The 14,101-nt window shown below is 44.8% G+C and overlaps 2 protein-coding genes across 4 annotated transcripts in view; one reads left to right on the top strand and one right to left on the bottom strand.

The window, feature by feature from the left end:
- The window catches only part of LOC125451508 (mitochondrial folate transporter/carrier-like), a 42,207-nt gene that overhangs the window by 16,982 nt on the left and 11,124 nt on the right, over window positions 1-14,101 (top strand). The window contains exons 6-7 of one of the 3 annotated variants that reach the window (XM_048528657.2): window positions 8,915-9,060; window positions 11,759-13,395. In XM_048528657.2, the coding sequence (XP_048384614.1) occupies window positions 8,915-9,060; window positions 11,759-11,888 (276 nt within the window). In that variant the 3' untranslated portion in view covers window positions 11,889-13,395. The other 2 variants (XM_048528660.2, XM_048528659.2) reach the window with 2 other exon arrangements.
- The window catches only part of LOC125451509 (collagen triple helix repeat-containing protein 1-like), a 37,292-nt gene continuing 36,710 nt past the window's right edge, over window positions 13,520-14,101 (bottom strand). The window contains exon 4 of the mRNA XM_048528661.2: window positions 13,520-13,740. Coding sequence (XP_048384618.1) covers window positions 13,595-13,740 — 146 coding nt within the window. The 3' untranslated portion in view covers window positions 13,520-13,594. The remainder of the gene's footprint in view (window positions 13,741-14,101) is intronic.

Here is a 14,101-nt window from a genome sequence, read left to right as displayed (position 1 = left end):
AGTAGCAAGTGTGCTTGCAAAAATTTCAATTCCTCTTTGTACACTGAAGAGGTTTGAAGAACAAGCAATGTGATACTATTATTTGAGAATGGAACAAGGGATAAACCAAGAATCTACAGGCCAATCAGTCTATCCTCAGTCATGGGGAAACTACTGAAAGCAGCGAGTTTTGAGAAGATTTGTAGCTCAGGTTGAGGTTCTGGATGTGAGTTTGCTCGCTGAGCTGGAAGGTTCGTTTTCAGACGTTTCATCACTTTTTATTAATTTGAAAAAATATACTTTATTCATAGAATGTAAAAACAAAACATTTATACACCTACCCAGTCATGCAAGCCACTCCGGGTTACCCAGGGGTTACGTACACCAACTAAAGGCAAAAACAAAACAAAGAAAAAACAAAGCAAAGAAAATACCCGGGCAGTCGTCTCCCCGCACAGTCCCTGTTGGCCCCCTGACCAGTTGGGGAAGGCGCCAGCTGGGCCCAGTTACCAGATAGGGCCTTTTTTTTCTATTCTGGGCGAGGGATTTCATACAATGGTCTTTCCCCACCGCGCCTTGGTGGCACCTGCCCCAAGCTTTAGCACATCCCTCAGCACGTAGTCCTGGACCTTGGAGTGCGCCAGTCTGCAACACTCGGTCGGGGTCAATTCTTTCAACTGGCAGACCAGCAAGTTGCGGGCAGACGAAAGAGCGTCTTTCACCTCATTGATGGTCCTCCAGGCGCAGTTGATGTTGGTCTCAATGTGCGTCCCGGGAAACAGCCCGTATAGCACAGAGTCCCGTGTTACGGAGCTGCTCGGGACGAACTTCGACAAATACCACTGCATCCCCCTCCAGACCTCCTCTGCATAGGCACACTCCAGAAGGAGGTGATCGACAGTCTCGTCCCCCCCCGCAGCCACCTCGAGGGCAGTGTGCGGTGGGGCAGAGATTCCGGGCATACATAAAGGATCTCACTGGCAAAGCTCCTCTCACCGCCAGCCAAGCAATGTCCTTGTGCTTGTTTGAAAGTTCTGGCGATGAGGCGTTCTGCCAAACGACTTTGGCAGTCTGTGTGGGGAACCACACGACGGGATCCACCCTCTCCTTTTCCCGAAGGGTCTCAAGGATACTACGTGCTGACCACTGCCTGACTGCCTTGTGGTCAAAGGTGTTTCCCTTCAAAAATTTCTCCGTGAAGGACAGGTGATACGGGATGGTCCAACTACTCGGAGCATTCTGCGGCAACAAGGCCAGGCCCATCCTTCGCAACACCGGGGACAGGTAGAACCTCAGTAAGTAGTGACACTTGGTGTTTGCGTACTGAGGATCTACGCACAGCTTGATGCAGCCGCACACAAAGGTAGCCATCAGGACGAGGGTGGCATTCGGTATGCCCTTTCCCCCATTTCCCAGGTCTTTGTACATGGTGTCCCTGCGGACCCGGTCCATCCTCGACCCCCAAATGAAGTGGAAGATGGCCTGGGTGACCGCAGCGGCGCAGGTCCAGGGAATAGGCCAGGCCTGTGCCACATACAACAGTACCGAAAGCCCCTCGCACCTGACAACCAGGTTCTTAGCCGCGATGAAGAGGGACCGGAGCGTCCACCTGCCCAGCTTCTGCTTCAGTTTGGTGATACGCTCCTCCCAAGTCTTAGTGCACGCCCCAGCTCCACCGAACCAAACACCCAGCACCTTCAGGTAGTCTGTCCTGACGGTGAAGGGGATGAAGGAGCGGTCGTCCCAGTTCCCGAAGAACATGGCCTCGCTTTTACCCCTATTGACTTTGGCACCCGAGGCCAGTTCAAAATGGCCGCAGATGTCCAACAGCCTACTCACCCGACCGACGATCGGTGCAGAAGACGGCGACATAGTCCATGTACAGGGAGGTCTTGACCTGAAGGCCTCCACTGCCTGGAATAGTCACGCCCTTCAGGCTCACATCCTTCCTGATGGATGCAGCAAAGGGCTCCACACAGCACACAAACAAGGCAGGAGAGAGCAGGCAGCCCTGCCTGACTCCAGATCTGACGGGAAAACTGTCCGATTCCCACCCGTTGATTGAGACTGCGCTAACGATGTTGGTGTAGAGCAGCCGGATCCAATTGTGGATGCCCTCCCCGAACCCCAGTTTGGAGAGGACGTCCCTCATGTAAGCATGAGAGACCCTGTCGAAGGCCATCTCCTGGTCCAGGCTGACGAGGCAGGTGTCCACCCGCCTGTCCTGCACGTAGGCGATCATATCCCTGATGAGTGCGAGGCTCTGAGCGATCTTCCTGCCCGGCACAGCACAGGTTTGGTCAGGGTGAATCACTGACTCCAGGACAGACCTGACCCGGTTGGCTATGACCTTGGCCAGGATTTTGTAGTCCACGTTCAATAATGAAATGGGACGCCAATTCTTAATTTCTTTCCTCTCCCCCTTCCTCTTGTAAATGAGGGTGTTGATGCTCTTCCTCATGGACTTGCACATTTTCCCTGCCCAAAGCGCACTATCGTACACCTCCAGCAGGTCCTGGCTGACCAGTTCCCACAGAGCGGAATACAGCTCGACCGGTAAGCTGTTGCTCCCGGGAGTGTTATTCCTCTCCAAGGACTTGAGGGCTGTGGTCAGCTCGTCCAGGGATATCGGCCGGTCTAGCCACTCCATCGTGCCATTGTCTAAGACCTCCGTGATAGACGACAGGAACAACTCAGAGGCCGTGCTGTCCATGGGCTTCGCGTCGTACAGTCCGGCATAGAAGGATCTGCTGATCCTCAAAATGTCGGGCCAAGACGACGTTACCGTGCCGTCGTCCTCCTTCAGCCCGCTAAGCACAGAGCTCTCTTTGTGCACCTTTTGAAAGAAGAAACGCGAGCGCGTCTTGTCCTGCTCCACGGAGCGGACCCTGGACCGGAAGATTATCCTGGAGGCCTCCGCAGCAAAGAGCGAGGCTTGCTGGCCCCTCACGGAGGTCCTCCGTGACATCGACCCCTATCAACTGCAGAAGGAGCAGATTCTGCACCCTTTTCTGGAGTCGCGACAGCTTTCCCCGCCTCTCTCTTGCCTTCCGAACACCCTTGAGGACAAAGAACCTCTTGATGTTCTCCTTCACCGTCTCCCACCAGTCGCCTGGAGACTCAGAGGGGTTTCACGATTCTTCAACCAGCGTACTCTTAAGCTCCTCGACATTCTCTGGGGTCAACAGAGTCGTGTTGAGCTTTCACATCCCCTTGCCGGCCTGCTGGTCGTCCTGTAAGTGACAGTCGGCCAGCAGGAGGCAGTGGTCAGAGAAGAACACTGGCTTGACGCTGGTGGACGTGAACGCCCGTGACATAAACAGGAAGTCTATCCTTGAGCGGATAGACCCGTCTGGCTGCGACCAGGTGTATCTCTGCTGCGCTCCGTCTGCGGGGTTGCTGAAGACGTCGAGCAGCTTGGCGTCCTGCACCGTGCCCATCAGGAATCTGGATGTGACGTCCAGTTGACTCCCCCCACCTGCTGTCCCCACACCGGATCTTCCATCTGCATCAATGATGCAGTTGAAGTCTCTGCCTAGGATGACCGGCCTGGACGTAGCCAGCAGGGGTGGAAGCTGCTGCAGGACGGCCAACCGCTCACTCCGTACCGCTGGGGCGTACACGTTGATCAGCCTCGGGAGCGTTCCTGTAGGTGACATCAGCCACTAGGAGGCACCCCCCCACCACCTCCTGAACTGGAGAGATGGTGAAGTTGCGCCCCTGCAGCAGAATAGCCAGGCCCGAGGAGCGACAGTCGTTACCCCCAACCAGATTGAAGGCCCACAGGTCCAGGCGCTGGACCATTTCCCATACCTGCTGAGGTGCGGTGTCCCGCACTCCTGCAGAAGCAGGAGGTCCGCCTTGACGGTGGTCAGGTAGGCCAATGTGGACACACATCTTGCGGTGGACTTGACGCTGCGCACATTAATGCTCACATCCCGTACCCCCATTGTGGGCAGTGACCGCAGTACCCTCCCCAAGTCCAAGGTCCAGCCCCTCCATCTGTCTCTTCATGCCCATTGCCCGGGCTAGCTGCTGGACGCTCTCCGGGCTCGGGAAACCGTCTGTGCTGCCTTCTGGGTGGCATCCCCCCATCGGGGGTACGGAGGCAGGAGAGTCCGGCTCTGGGTCAGGCTGGGGACACGCTGTTTCCTCCTTCCCGCCTGAGCCCCACGGCGTGTGGCTGGGTGTCGGAGGGAGCCTCAGGGCCCCTCCCGTCGCCTGGAAGCGGGGTGCTGCTTTCCTTTTCCCTTGAGATCTTTAGCTTCTGCTTTGGGCGGGCCTCCTCCGAATCTCCCTCGTCAGAGGAGCTCTTATAGCCCCCCTGTAGCTGCCACTTCCCGCCTGATGGTTGCGGTCCCTGGGCCCGCCGGCGCGCCTTCCTCCTCGCTTTCCGGACCATCATCCACTCCCCTGGGTCACCTGTTGCCTCCTCCATCGACTCCGGGTTGTTGGGGTGGAGCGGAGCCTGCAGGGGCGCTTTGCTGGCCTCGGGTCCATCCTGCGGGGCTGGGCCCTCCTGCACGACCTGGCCCTCCTGCACATTAGGGAGGTCCTTGCAGAGCCCTGGTGCCTTCCTCTCCTGCTGGGGGGGGCTTGCCCCGCATTGCCCCTGCCGGCGACCTGGGCGTAGGTGGTCCCCCGCCGCGGGCATGCCCTATAGATGTGGCCCGCTTCCCCGCAAAGGTTGCAGCCTTTTTCTCTTGGGCAATCCTTTGCAAGGTGTCACTCCTCCCTGCAGTTCCTGCAGATGGTGGCTTTGCAGTCCGCCGCCACATGACCTGACCTACCACAGGGATGGCAGACTCTAGCTTGCCCTGCGTAGGTCAGGTAGCCCATGCTCCTGCCGATTGCGAAGCTGGACGGTGGGTGTATGATGTTTCCGTCCACGCCCGTCCTCAGCGTCACCTTGACCTGCCTCTTACTCGTGCAGATCCTGAAGGGGTCCATGATGTTGGTTAGGACCCCTTCCACCTTCACGTACCTTCCAAGGAAGGTCAGGACGTCAACTGCTGGCACATGCGGGTTGTACATGTGTACAGTCACCATTCAGCTCCTCTGCACCAGCATCATGAACAGCGGGACAGCGGTCAATACAGAGAGGGGGCCCTCACCTCCTTTCTCCTTGAAAACCTCCAGGAAGCGCTCGCAAATCTTGGCACTCCTGAAGGTTACATTGTAAAAACCTCCTCCGGGGAAATCCTGCAGGCAGTAAATGTCCGCAGCAGCGAACCCACAACAGTCCAACAGGACCCTCTTCACGAAGAAGGTGCGGTCCACAGGTGCACCTTCATCCACCTTCTTCACGGAAACGCGGTGTGTGTTCCGGACCCCCTGACCCGTGGCATGAGCACTCACTGCAGCCATCGTTGCAGGTTGGCTGCTCCCCTGAACCAGCGTTAGGCCGAAGCTAGCATTAAGATCCACCGGTTGCAAGGGTGCACAGCCAACCCGACGTCTTCCTTCCACCTCCAACACAGTCGCGCTCTCCTCTTTTCGGTCCACAAAAGAGTGGGTCTTTATTTTGTTCCGGATGAAAGCTGGTTCACTGAGCGGGAAGGTTCGTTCTCAGACGTTTCGTTACCATTCTAGGTAACATCGTCAGTGAGCCTCCGATGAAGCGCTGGTTATGTCTCACTTTCTATTTATCTGTTTAGGTTTCCCTGTGTTGGTGATGTCATTTCCTGCGTTGGTGATGTTATTTCCTGTTCTTTTTCTCAGAGGATGGTAGATTGGCTCCAAATCAATGTGTTTGTTGATGGAGTTCTGGTTGGAATGCCATGCTTCTAGGAATTCTCATGCGTGTCCCTGTTTGGCTTGTCCGAGGATGGGTGTGTTGTCCCAGTCAAAGTGGTGTCCTTCCTCATCTGTATGTGAGGATACTAGTGATAGTGGATCAAGTCGTTTTGTGGCTAGTTGATGTTCGTGTATCCTGGTGGCTAGCTTTCTGCCAGTTTGTCGTGTAGTGTCTGTCACAGTTCTCGCAAGGTCTTTTGTAGATGATGTTTGATTTGCTTGTTGTCTGTATAGGGTCTTTTAAGTTCATTAGCTGCTGTTTTAGTGTGTTGGTGGGTTTGTGGGCTACCGTGATGCCAAGAGGTCTGAGTAGTCTGGCAGTTATTTCCGAAATGTTCATCAACAAGCACATAGGCTCCAAATCAACAAACAGGCAGAAAGCTAGCCACCAGGATACACGAACATCAACTAGCCACAAAAAGACATGATCCACTATCACTAGTATCCTTACATACAGATGAGGAAGGACACCACTTTGATTGGGACAACACGTCCATCCTCGGACAAGCCAAACAGGGACACGCATGAGAATTCCTAGAAGCATGGCATTCCAAACGGAACTCCATCAACAAACACATTGATTTGGAGCCTATCTACCATCCTCTGAGAAAAAGAACAGGAAATGACATCACCAACCCAAGGAAACCTAAACAGATAAATAGAAAGTGGGACATAACACCAGCACTTCACCGGAGGCTCACTGATGACATTGCCCAAAGTGGTGACGAAATGTCTGAAAATGAACCTTCCAGCTCAGCAAGCAAACTCACATCCACTACTGAAAGCAATTGTGAGAGGCAGAATTAATCTGTATTTGGGGAGCAAGGGATTAATCAAGAAAAGTCAGCATGGTTTTGTTAGGGGAGTTCATATCTGACCAATTTTAATTTTTTGAAGAGGTGAAATATATGTAGATAAAAGCAGTGTTTGATGTAATTTCCTTAGACTTCACCAAGGCTTTTGATAAGGCCCTGTGTGGGAGGTTGATAGCAAAGGTTGGAGCTCATGGAATCCAAAGAACTTTGGTAAATTAGATCCACAACTGGTTGCATGGCTGGAAGCAGAAGGTAATGGTTCAGTCAGAATCTGGAACTCACTGCCTGTAAGGGTGGTAGAGGCAGAAACCCTCATAACATTTAAGAAGTATTTAATGTGCACTTGTGATGCCAAGGCATTCAAGACAATGGATTAAGTGCTGAAAAATGGGAAAAGAATAGTTAGGGATAACAGGGTGCTGGATGTCTAAGCCTGAAACGTCAGCTTTCCTGCTCCTCTGATGCTGCTTGGCCTGCTGTGTTCATCTAGCTCTACACCTTCAGATTCTACAACTCAGATTCTCCAATACCTGCAGTTCCCCTACTACCTTAGAATAGTTAGGTTTTTGTTTTAGATTGGTGCGGGTGTGGTGAGCTGAAGAGGTATTTTTCCAATAGAGTAATCCCTGTCTCAGTGTTTTACGCCTGTTAGCTAATGCCAATTTAAATGCTGTGGCTTCTAGGAAATTAATGTTTTCCTTGTGTGTTGCAGCTTATATTTAATTGGCAGTTCAGGATGTTTATGAATTCTTCTAATTCTTCCCTACGAGTTCAATTACCTCATGTCAATGCAAATACAGAAGATAATATTACTACATGGCTGTGTCATATAATAATAAAGGAGTTAGTGACGATGAAAAAGTATTTCTGAACATCAAACATAAAGCAAAGAAAATCTCAAGGTGAGCCTGCAAGAAAGGGAAAACACATTTTGGGCACTGTTCCAGAACTAATGGTTTCTGCTCTATCAGCAGTTTCATTTAGACTATTTTGTAATGTGTTGTAATTTCATTTTTCAGCTGGTTTATTTATTAAATTACACAAGCCATGATTTTCTTTCAAGCACATTAGATTTACATTTTCTGAGTGCCTTTTTGTTTATTCTCCTTGATGGTCACAAACTGATCTCATTCAACCAAAATTCAAGGTTCTGAGTTTGAGGTCAGTTGTCAGAAACTTTCGAATTTGAGCCCAATATCCCCTCCAGTTGACTGTTTTGCAAAATAGTTTTGTTACTTGATAGAAACAAAACTATTTTTCAGTGTTTTCAGCATCATGTTATGTACAATATTATTGACATTACACCTACTCGATTTCATAATTAAAGTCTACCAATGACTTTTCTATTGAAATAGTCCTTCTTTAAAATTCTATGCACAGGTGCACTGGAACAAGAAATAACTCAGGTTTTGGATTGCCTGAGAAAACTTTGATTTCACTCACAATATTAAGTAAAGTTTAGAAATTGCATCACCCTCAAAAAAATTTATGAAAATTGGCATATTTGCAAAAATGTCATCTATTTGCTAGTATTTGCATTCAGAATCTCATCTAAGGTACTTTAATTCGCCTTTAAAATTGATAAGAGCAAAGTAAATGCTTATTCATTACAGCACCCTATTGTAATTGATTCTTAAATAGTATTAAAAATATTAGCATATCTGCTGGCTGAGCTAAAAGTGTACATTATAAAGGATGAGGATTGTAAATACAAGATGTTTAAAGTAGAGTTTTTCAGCATTTTCATCCCTTTTTGGTGAGAAAACAAGAGTTCTAACATCTCCAGCCCAGTGACCCTTCTTCAGAATCCAGTCTGAAGAACAGTTACTTGACTTGGAATGTTAACTATTTTCCCGCAAAGACACTGCCAAACTGCTCAGTTTTACTAGCAGTTTTAGTTCTTGTTTCAGATCATCAACATCCTCAATTCCTTGTTTTATTCTTTCCTTTGGTAGCTGGCTTTCCTATCTAAAATCCAACTAAAGAAGTAACTAACTGGTTGCTAACTCCAGGCTTTGTGATATCCTTGCATTGTAAGTAAACTTTGTCTGATTGGAAGCTTAATAGCAATTCAGCTGCAGAAGTCAGAATCCACCAGGTATTCTGATTTCCTTCATCTGCACCTGAATTGTCAATGTCCACTCCTGATATGCAATTGATTAAAAGAAGAGTTTTAAAAAATCTGAAACTAACTAGAACCCTAGTTAAATCATGAGTATTCTAAAGCATTCAATTAATTGAAATGATATAAGGTATCATAGGCCCCTGTATCAGTTTTATAATAAATGTAACACTTCTGTTTTTGTTCACCACGTCTCACTCAGAATCCCATAGAATACGTAACAATGGCAGCATTATCCAAAGTTTTCGCCGTAACAGCAACATATCCATATCAAGTAGTGCGTGCTCGGCTGCAGGATCAGCATACCCAGTATTCTGGAGTCATGAATGCTATAGGGAGAACATGGAGGTAAAGTCATAAAGACTGAATAAAACTGTACTTCTATATTATGTTGTCTTCAAGGTTGTGCTGTACTGTTCCTTTTGCCAGTGATAAATGCATTGTCTGGAAGATAAGATTGTTAAACCAAATATATGCAGCATATATCCCTGGAAGCTTAATTTAGTGGAATAATGGTAAACAAATTTATTTTCTAAATTTTCCTTTCCTTTACCCATCTTTTATAATTGTTTGGGGCCTACAATCTGAAATCCTCCCCCTAAACATTCCAGCCGATGGGAACAAAATAAAGAAGCAAATTGGCAAAGAAATTGAGAGGTGCAAAAATTATCCAATAATTAAACTATCCTAACGTAGACATAGAAAGTAACACAGTAAAGGACAGAGAGAGCAAGAGATTCCACCATGTGCTAGAAGAATATTCTTGATCAGTATTTTTCAAGTTGAATGAGAAAAGAGATGTCATTGGACTTGTTTTGAGAAATGAGGTGGGGATCAGGTGAAAGGAGAAGTGTTTCGGGTGCAGTTGTCATAGTATCATAAGATTTAGGTTAGCGATGGAGAAAAATAATAAAGAATGGGAAAAAATATTGTTTGAGGATGGGATGATTTCAGTGGGTGAGATTGGATCTGTCCCAAATAAATTGAAATTGAATGTTGGCAGGCATAGCTAACAAATCTGCTGGAAGGAATTGGTCTGATCTGCATTGGAATCCCAATTTCTGATCCGGATCAGGTTTAAGTATCACGTATTTGCCTTCCCAGAATTTTTTAGTTGGACTTCAGATGCAGGATGCACCACAGCAGATGCAATCCAGCAAACTACCTAGGCAGCACCAAAATGTAGTGACACAAACCATACCCCCTTGTTAATGGTCTCAAAACCATGTTGACAGCTACTGAGAGAGAGCGGGAAAGGGAGCAGGTTGGTAGAAAAGGTGGGTGGATGAGGGCAGGTAGAGTTGGCAGGTGGGTCAGTACCCCCAGTTTAAACATCCTGGTCAACTACTGCATAGTCATTGCACCTGAAGCAATTGTGAGTGGCAGAATTAATCTGTATTTGGGGAGGGAGGGATTAATCAAAACAGTTAGCATTGTTTTAGGGGAATTCATGTCTGAGCAACTTTTAATTTTTTGAAGAGGTGAAATATATGTAGATGATGTAATTACCAAGGTATCTTGATGCCTCTCTTTCAGGGTACATCTAGTCTGCAACTATCCAGAGACCAGAATCTCTGAGCTAAAGAAATTCATTGAATTTGATGAATATTTTGTGCTGTATGCCAAAGACAGTAGCCCAAATGTTCTGAGGAGTGGCAATCACAGACACTCTGCTTACTTACCGCTAGGACTGAGCTATGCATATTTTATTGATAATTCCGATCCCAGTTCCTGAGAAATACAGAAATACCTGAAACCCAACTGTTCCTTTGTAGTGCAGGATAATTGAGAGAACCTAAAACAAGCCCCTTTCTCAAGGGAATATTTAATATCCAGCAGCACAGCCCACCACTTTGAAAAGATGTGAATAATGTAGGGTTAAGGTAGCAGTTGTTTATCAGATTGGATTGCTGGGGGTAAGAGTGCCTTTAAACTTTCATTTGTGTTAATGCATCTGTATGTAAATACATATTTTTAACACTTGTGGTAAGTCAATCAAAGGGATCTTTTGGAGCTTGTATAACTGCTGATCATATAGCAAGCATATCGACTTGGATTAACAATTTTCTCATGGAGCACTTAGCTTCTTTACTTCCACTGCTTCAATTTGGCATGGGTCGACTGCATAATATACGCGAGTACAATTTCTGCAAGGGTTTTTCAATCTCTTTGCCTGAAAGTGACTTTAGATTGGAGGTGAAACACCATTGTTAAGATGTGCTTTAGACAATCTTCCAAAGTTAAGGCAGGTGATCAGAAGAATCTGGCAGTAATTCTGTGGTTAAATTTGAAGTCCCTCAAGAGAATGCTATAATCAGAAACAAAAACAGAAATTTCTGGAAAATCTAATCAGGTCTAGTAGCATCTGTGGAGAGAAATCAGAGTTAGTGTTTTGAATGGAGTGACCCTTCCACAGAACTGACATCTTGCAGCATTTGTAGTTCTTCTGGTTTGTAATGTTGTAATCAGCTACTTGATTGGCTCAATTGGATTTTACAGACACTATCTTGATTTCCTAACATTTCTCCTTCATTTAACATCAGATTAATTGATGATATTATTTGCTGTCTGTGTGATATGCCTGATTACATTGAGAACTGTTTTTTGCCTCCATAACAGCAAAAATTGATAGAAAAGATTCTAGAGATAACACATGTGGAGCTGGAGGAACACCAGGCCAAGCAGCATCAGTGGAGCAGGAAATTTGATGTTTTGGGTCAGGCCCCCTGGTTTGCTATGTTCCTCCAGTTCCACACCATGTTATCTCTGACTCCAGCATCAGCAGTTCTAACTATCTCCTAGAAGAGTTTCTAATTGGTTCCGAAGAACTACAGGCATTTTTGACTCTGATCAGGAAAGTCAAGAAACTTGGAGTACCTGATGTTAACCTTCAACATTAAGAATGTAACAGGAAGAACACCCTGGATGTTAAATTAAGTTTTATAGTGTTTTTGTGTTGTAATTCAAATAATTTCTTCGAAGAAAATGGAAGGTTTACATACCAGTGTGTAACTTTGAAATTGAAAATTACCACTTTCTTTTTCAGGAATGAAGGAGTTCATGGATTTTATAAAGGAGTTGTTCCAAATGTGCTTAAAGTGACACCTGCATGTTGCATTACATTTCTGGTATATGAGAATGTATCTCAATTTTTACTTAGCTTCCGTCAATCCTGAACTTTTGGACTGTTTCGTCAGCATTTGAATCACAGGCTTATCATTTCACCAAACAAAACTGCAAGCTTGAGAACGAGATCAAATGCTGTCTCGATAACATTTTCAACTGCCCACTGTATTTCCCACCCCTCGCCCAAGCTGTAGTAGTATTTTTAAATACTAGTCTTAAAATAATATTTATTTCATTTCATATTGTTTAAATCTACATAGCTGGCAGATATTGTTAGAAGTTCAATTTCTTTCATTCATGAGATGGGTAGGTGTCACTGGCATTGATTGTCCATCCCTCAAATTCCAGAGGTAAATTTCTGAGTATCAGATGTTATCACTGGGTAAAATGATTAATGTTTAATGTTTTACTTCTTAAAGGATCCAATTTCTAGAAACTATAATCAGCAAATTACACAGCAATTGATGTTGAATTCAATTGAAAGTCTATTTTGTATTCTTGCAATGGTCTTTTGTAATAAAGTGCATTTGGTATAATAATGCACTCTTAATGGGGATTTATATGTTTGCTTAAATTATTAAGTTAATTATGATTAAATGGAAAAAATTTATGTATAGTGTTCTGGAAAATGTACAAGCCTGTACATGAAACTAATATAATCTTGCTAAATCTAAATAATATAGTGAACTTTCTACTAAGTGGTAGAACTAAATAAAGAAGTTAATTTTCAGCCTGTGTAATTACTTTTAAGTTACAAAAGAATGAAACGAGAGAGTCGAAATAAATGAGTAGCTTGATGGTTGCTTTTCAATCCGTTACGGGTGGCTTTCATCTTCGAAATTATTATTTTAAGAGTTCATACATTGAGGCGTTTTCCTGCCTAAAATAGTAATTTCATTCCTGGTCTCATCTGAGTAAGAGTTAAATGCACTATTGGATAATTCTTTTGAATCAAGTACACATATTTAGGATGTATGAACAGGTTCATGTAGAATAAATCTTAATATTTAAACCACTACTTGTATTGTCATCAAATCTCTAGTTAATTCAACAAAACTTGCATATCCAGCCTGACTTTGGTAAGCCTTTGTCTTTCAGTAAATTTGTTACTTCACATCTTCCAGGTTTTTTAAATATAAGGAAAATCCAGTATTTTAATTAGTCTTCTACAAATGTTACAACTATGCCATGAAATCGTAGAATCCCTACAGTGTGCAAGCAGGCCCTTTGGCCCATCAAGTTCATAACAACTCTCCAAAGATCATCCTACCCCAGACCCACCCTGGTACTCTGTCCGTGTAACCATTGCCAATCCCTCTAACTTGCACATCTTTGGACTGTGCAAGTCTTTACGCTTTTCTAACAATACTTAAAATAAGTTCAGAGTACATTTTGTTCAAATTAAACCAAAGATTAACAAAATGACTGTGAATTATATCCAATAATCCATTTACTATGCATGTTAATAAAAATCAGATGTATGATAGGCAACAGAGTCATCTCCCACATGAAAATTATCCCACATAATCTAATCTCACTTGTATTTCCCCCTTAAAGTTCAGGCACAAAGTACAACTGTTAATCTTCTTCATCATTTGGTAAAAGGAATTTTATATTTATTTTAAAATTTACTGTATGTTTTAAGGTTTCCAGAAAATGTACTTAAGAAATTTCACACAGATTTTGATGAAAGTTAACAGTTTTTATTCAGATTGTACTGATAGATCAAGAATGGTTTTTCGGTTTCTGGAAAAAACTATTTTGGCATCTCCTCGATTATCAACCGTGATACTGAGTTCCAACCAGTAGAAGCATCACCTTGTGGGTAGCCATTGGAGCACAACCCAACCCAGACTGAAACATCCACTAGCCCAGCATTGATTCCTTCACACAGGCCCTCAACTGAAAAATTGAGTAAACATTTGTTAGAACATTGCAAAGAACAGACCAAATAAGACAAAAATTATTTTCAACAAAGCTGCAGTATATGTCTAATTCCCTGTGAAGTAAAGCATTACATAATAAAGTAAAATAAGATTTCCTCTTATTGATTTGCCATATGTATGACAATTTTCCTGTGGATATTTTCATAATTCTTGTCTCAATGCTTTTTCCTTCATATTCAACTTGATGTTGAAAACGTTTCATACAGAAAATTGGCTCAAACTACATGAAGACTGCTGAAGCATCATTCAAGTTGCAATTTTTCATGTGCTATTAAGGAAGCAGTTGTTCATATGAAACTAATTGATAGGAAGAAGTA

This window comes from Stegostoma tigrinum, chromosome 5 (genome assembly GCF_030684315.1).
Source record: "Stegostoma tigrinum isolate sSteTig4 chromosome 5, sSteTig4.hap1, whole genome shotgun sequence".
Classification (NCBI taxonomy): domain Eukaryota; kingdom Metazoa; phylum Chordata; class Chondrichthyes; order Orectolobiformes; family Stegostomatidae; genus Stegostoma; species Stegostoma tigrinum.
Note: the sequence above shows the minus strand (reverse complement) of the source record. Positions and strands in the feature narration are given on the sequence as shown.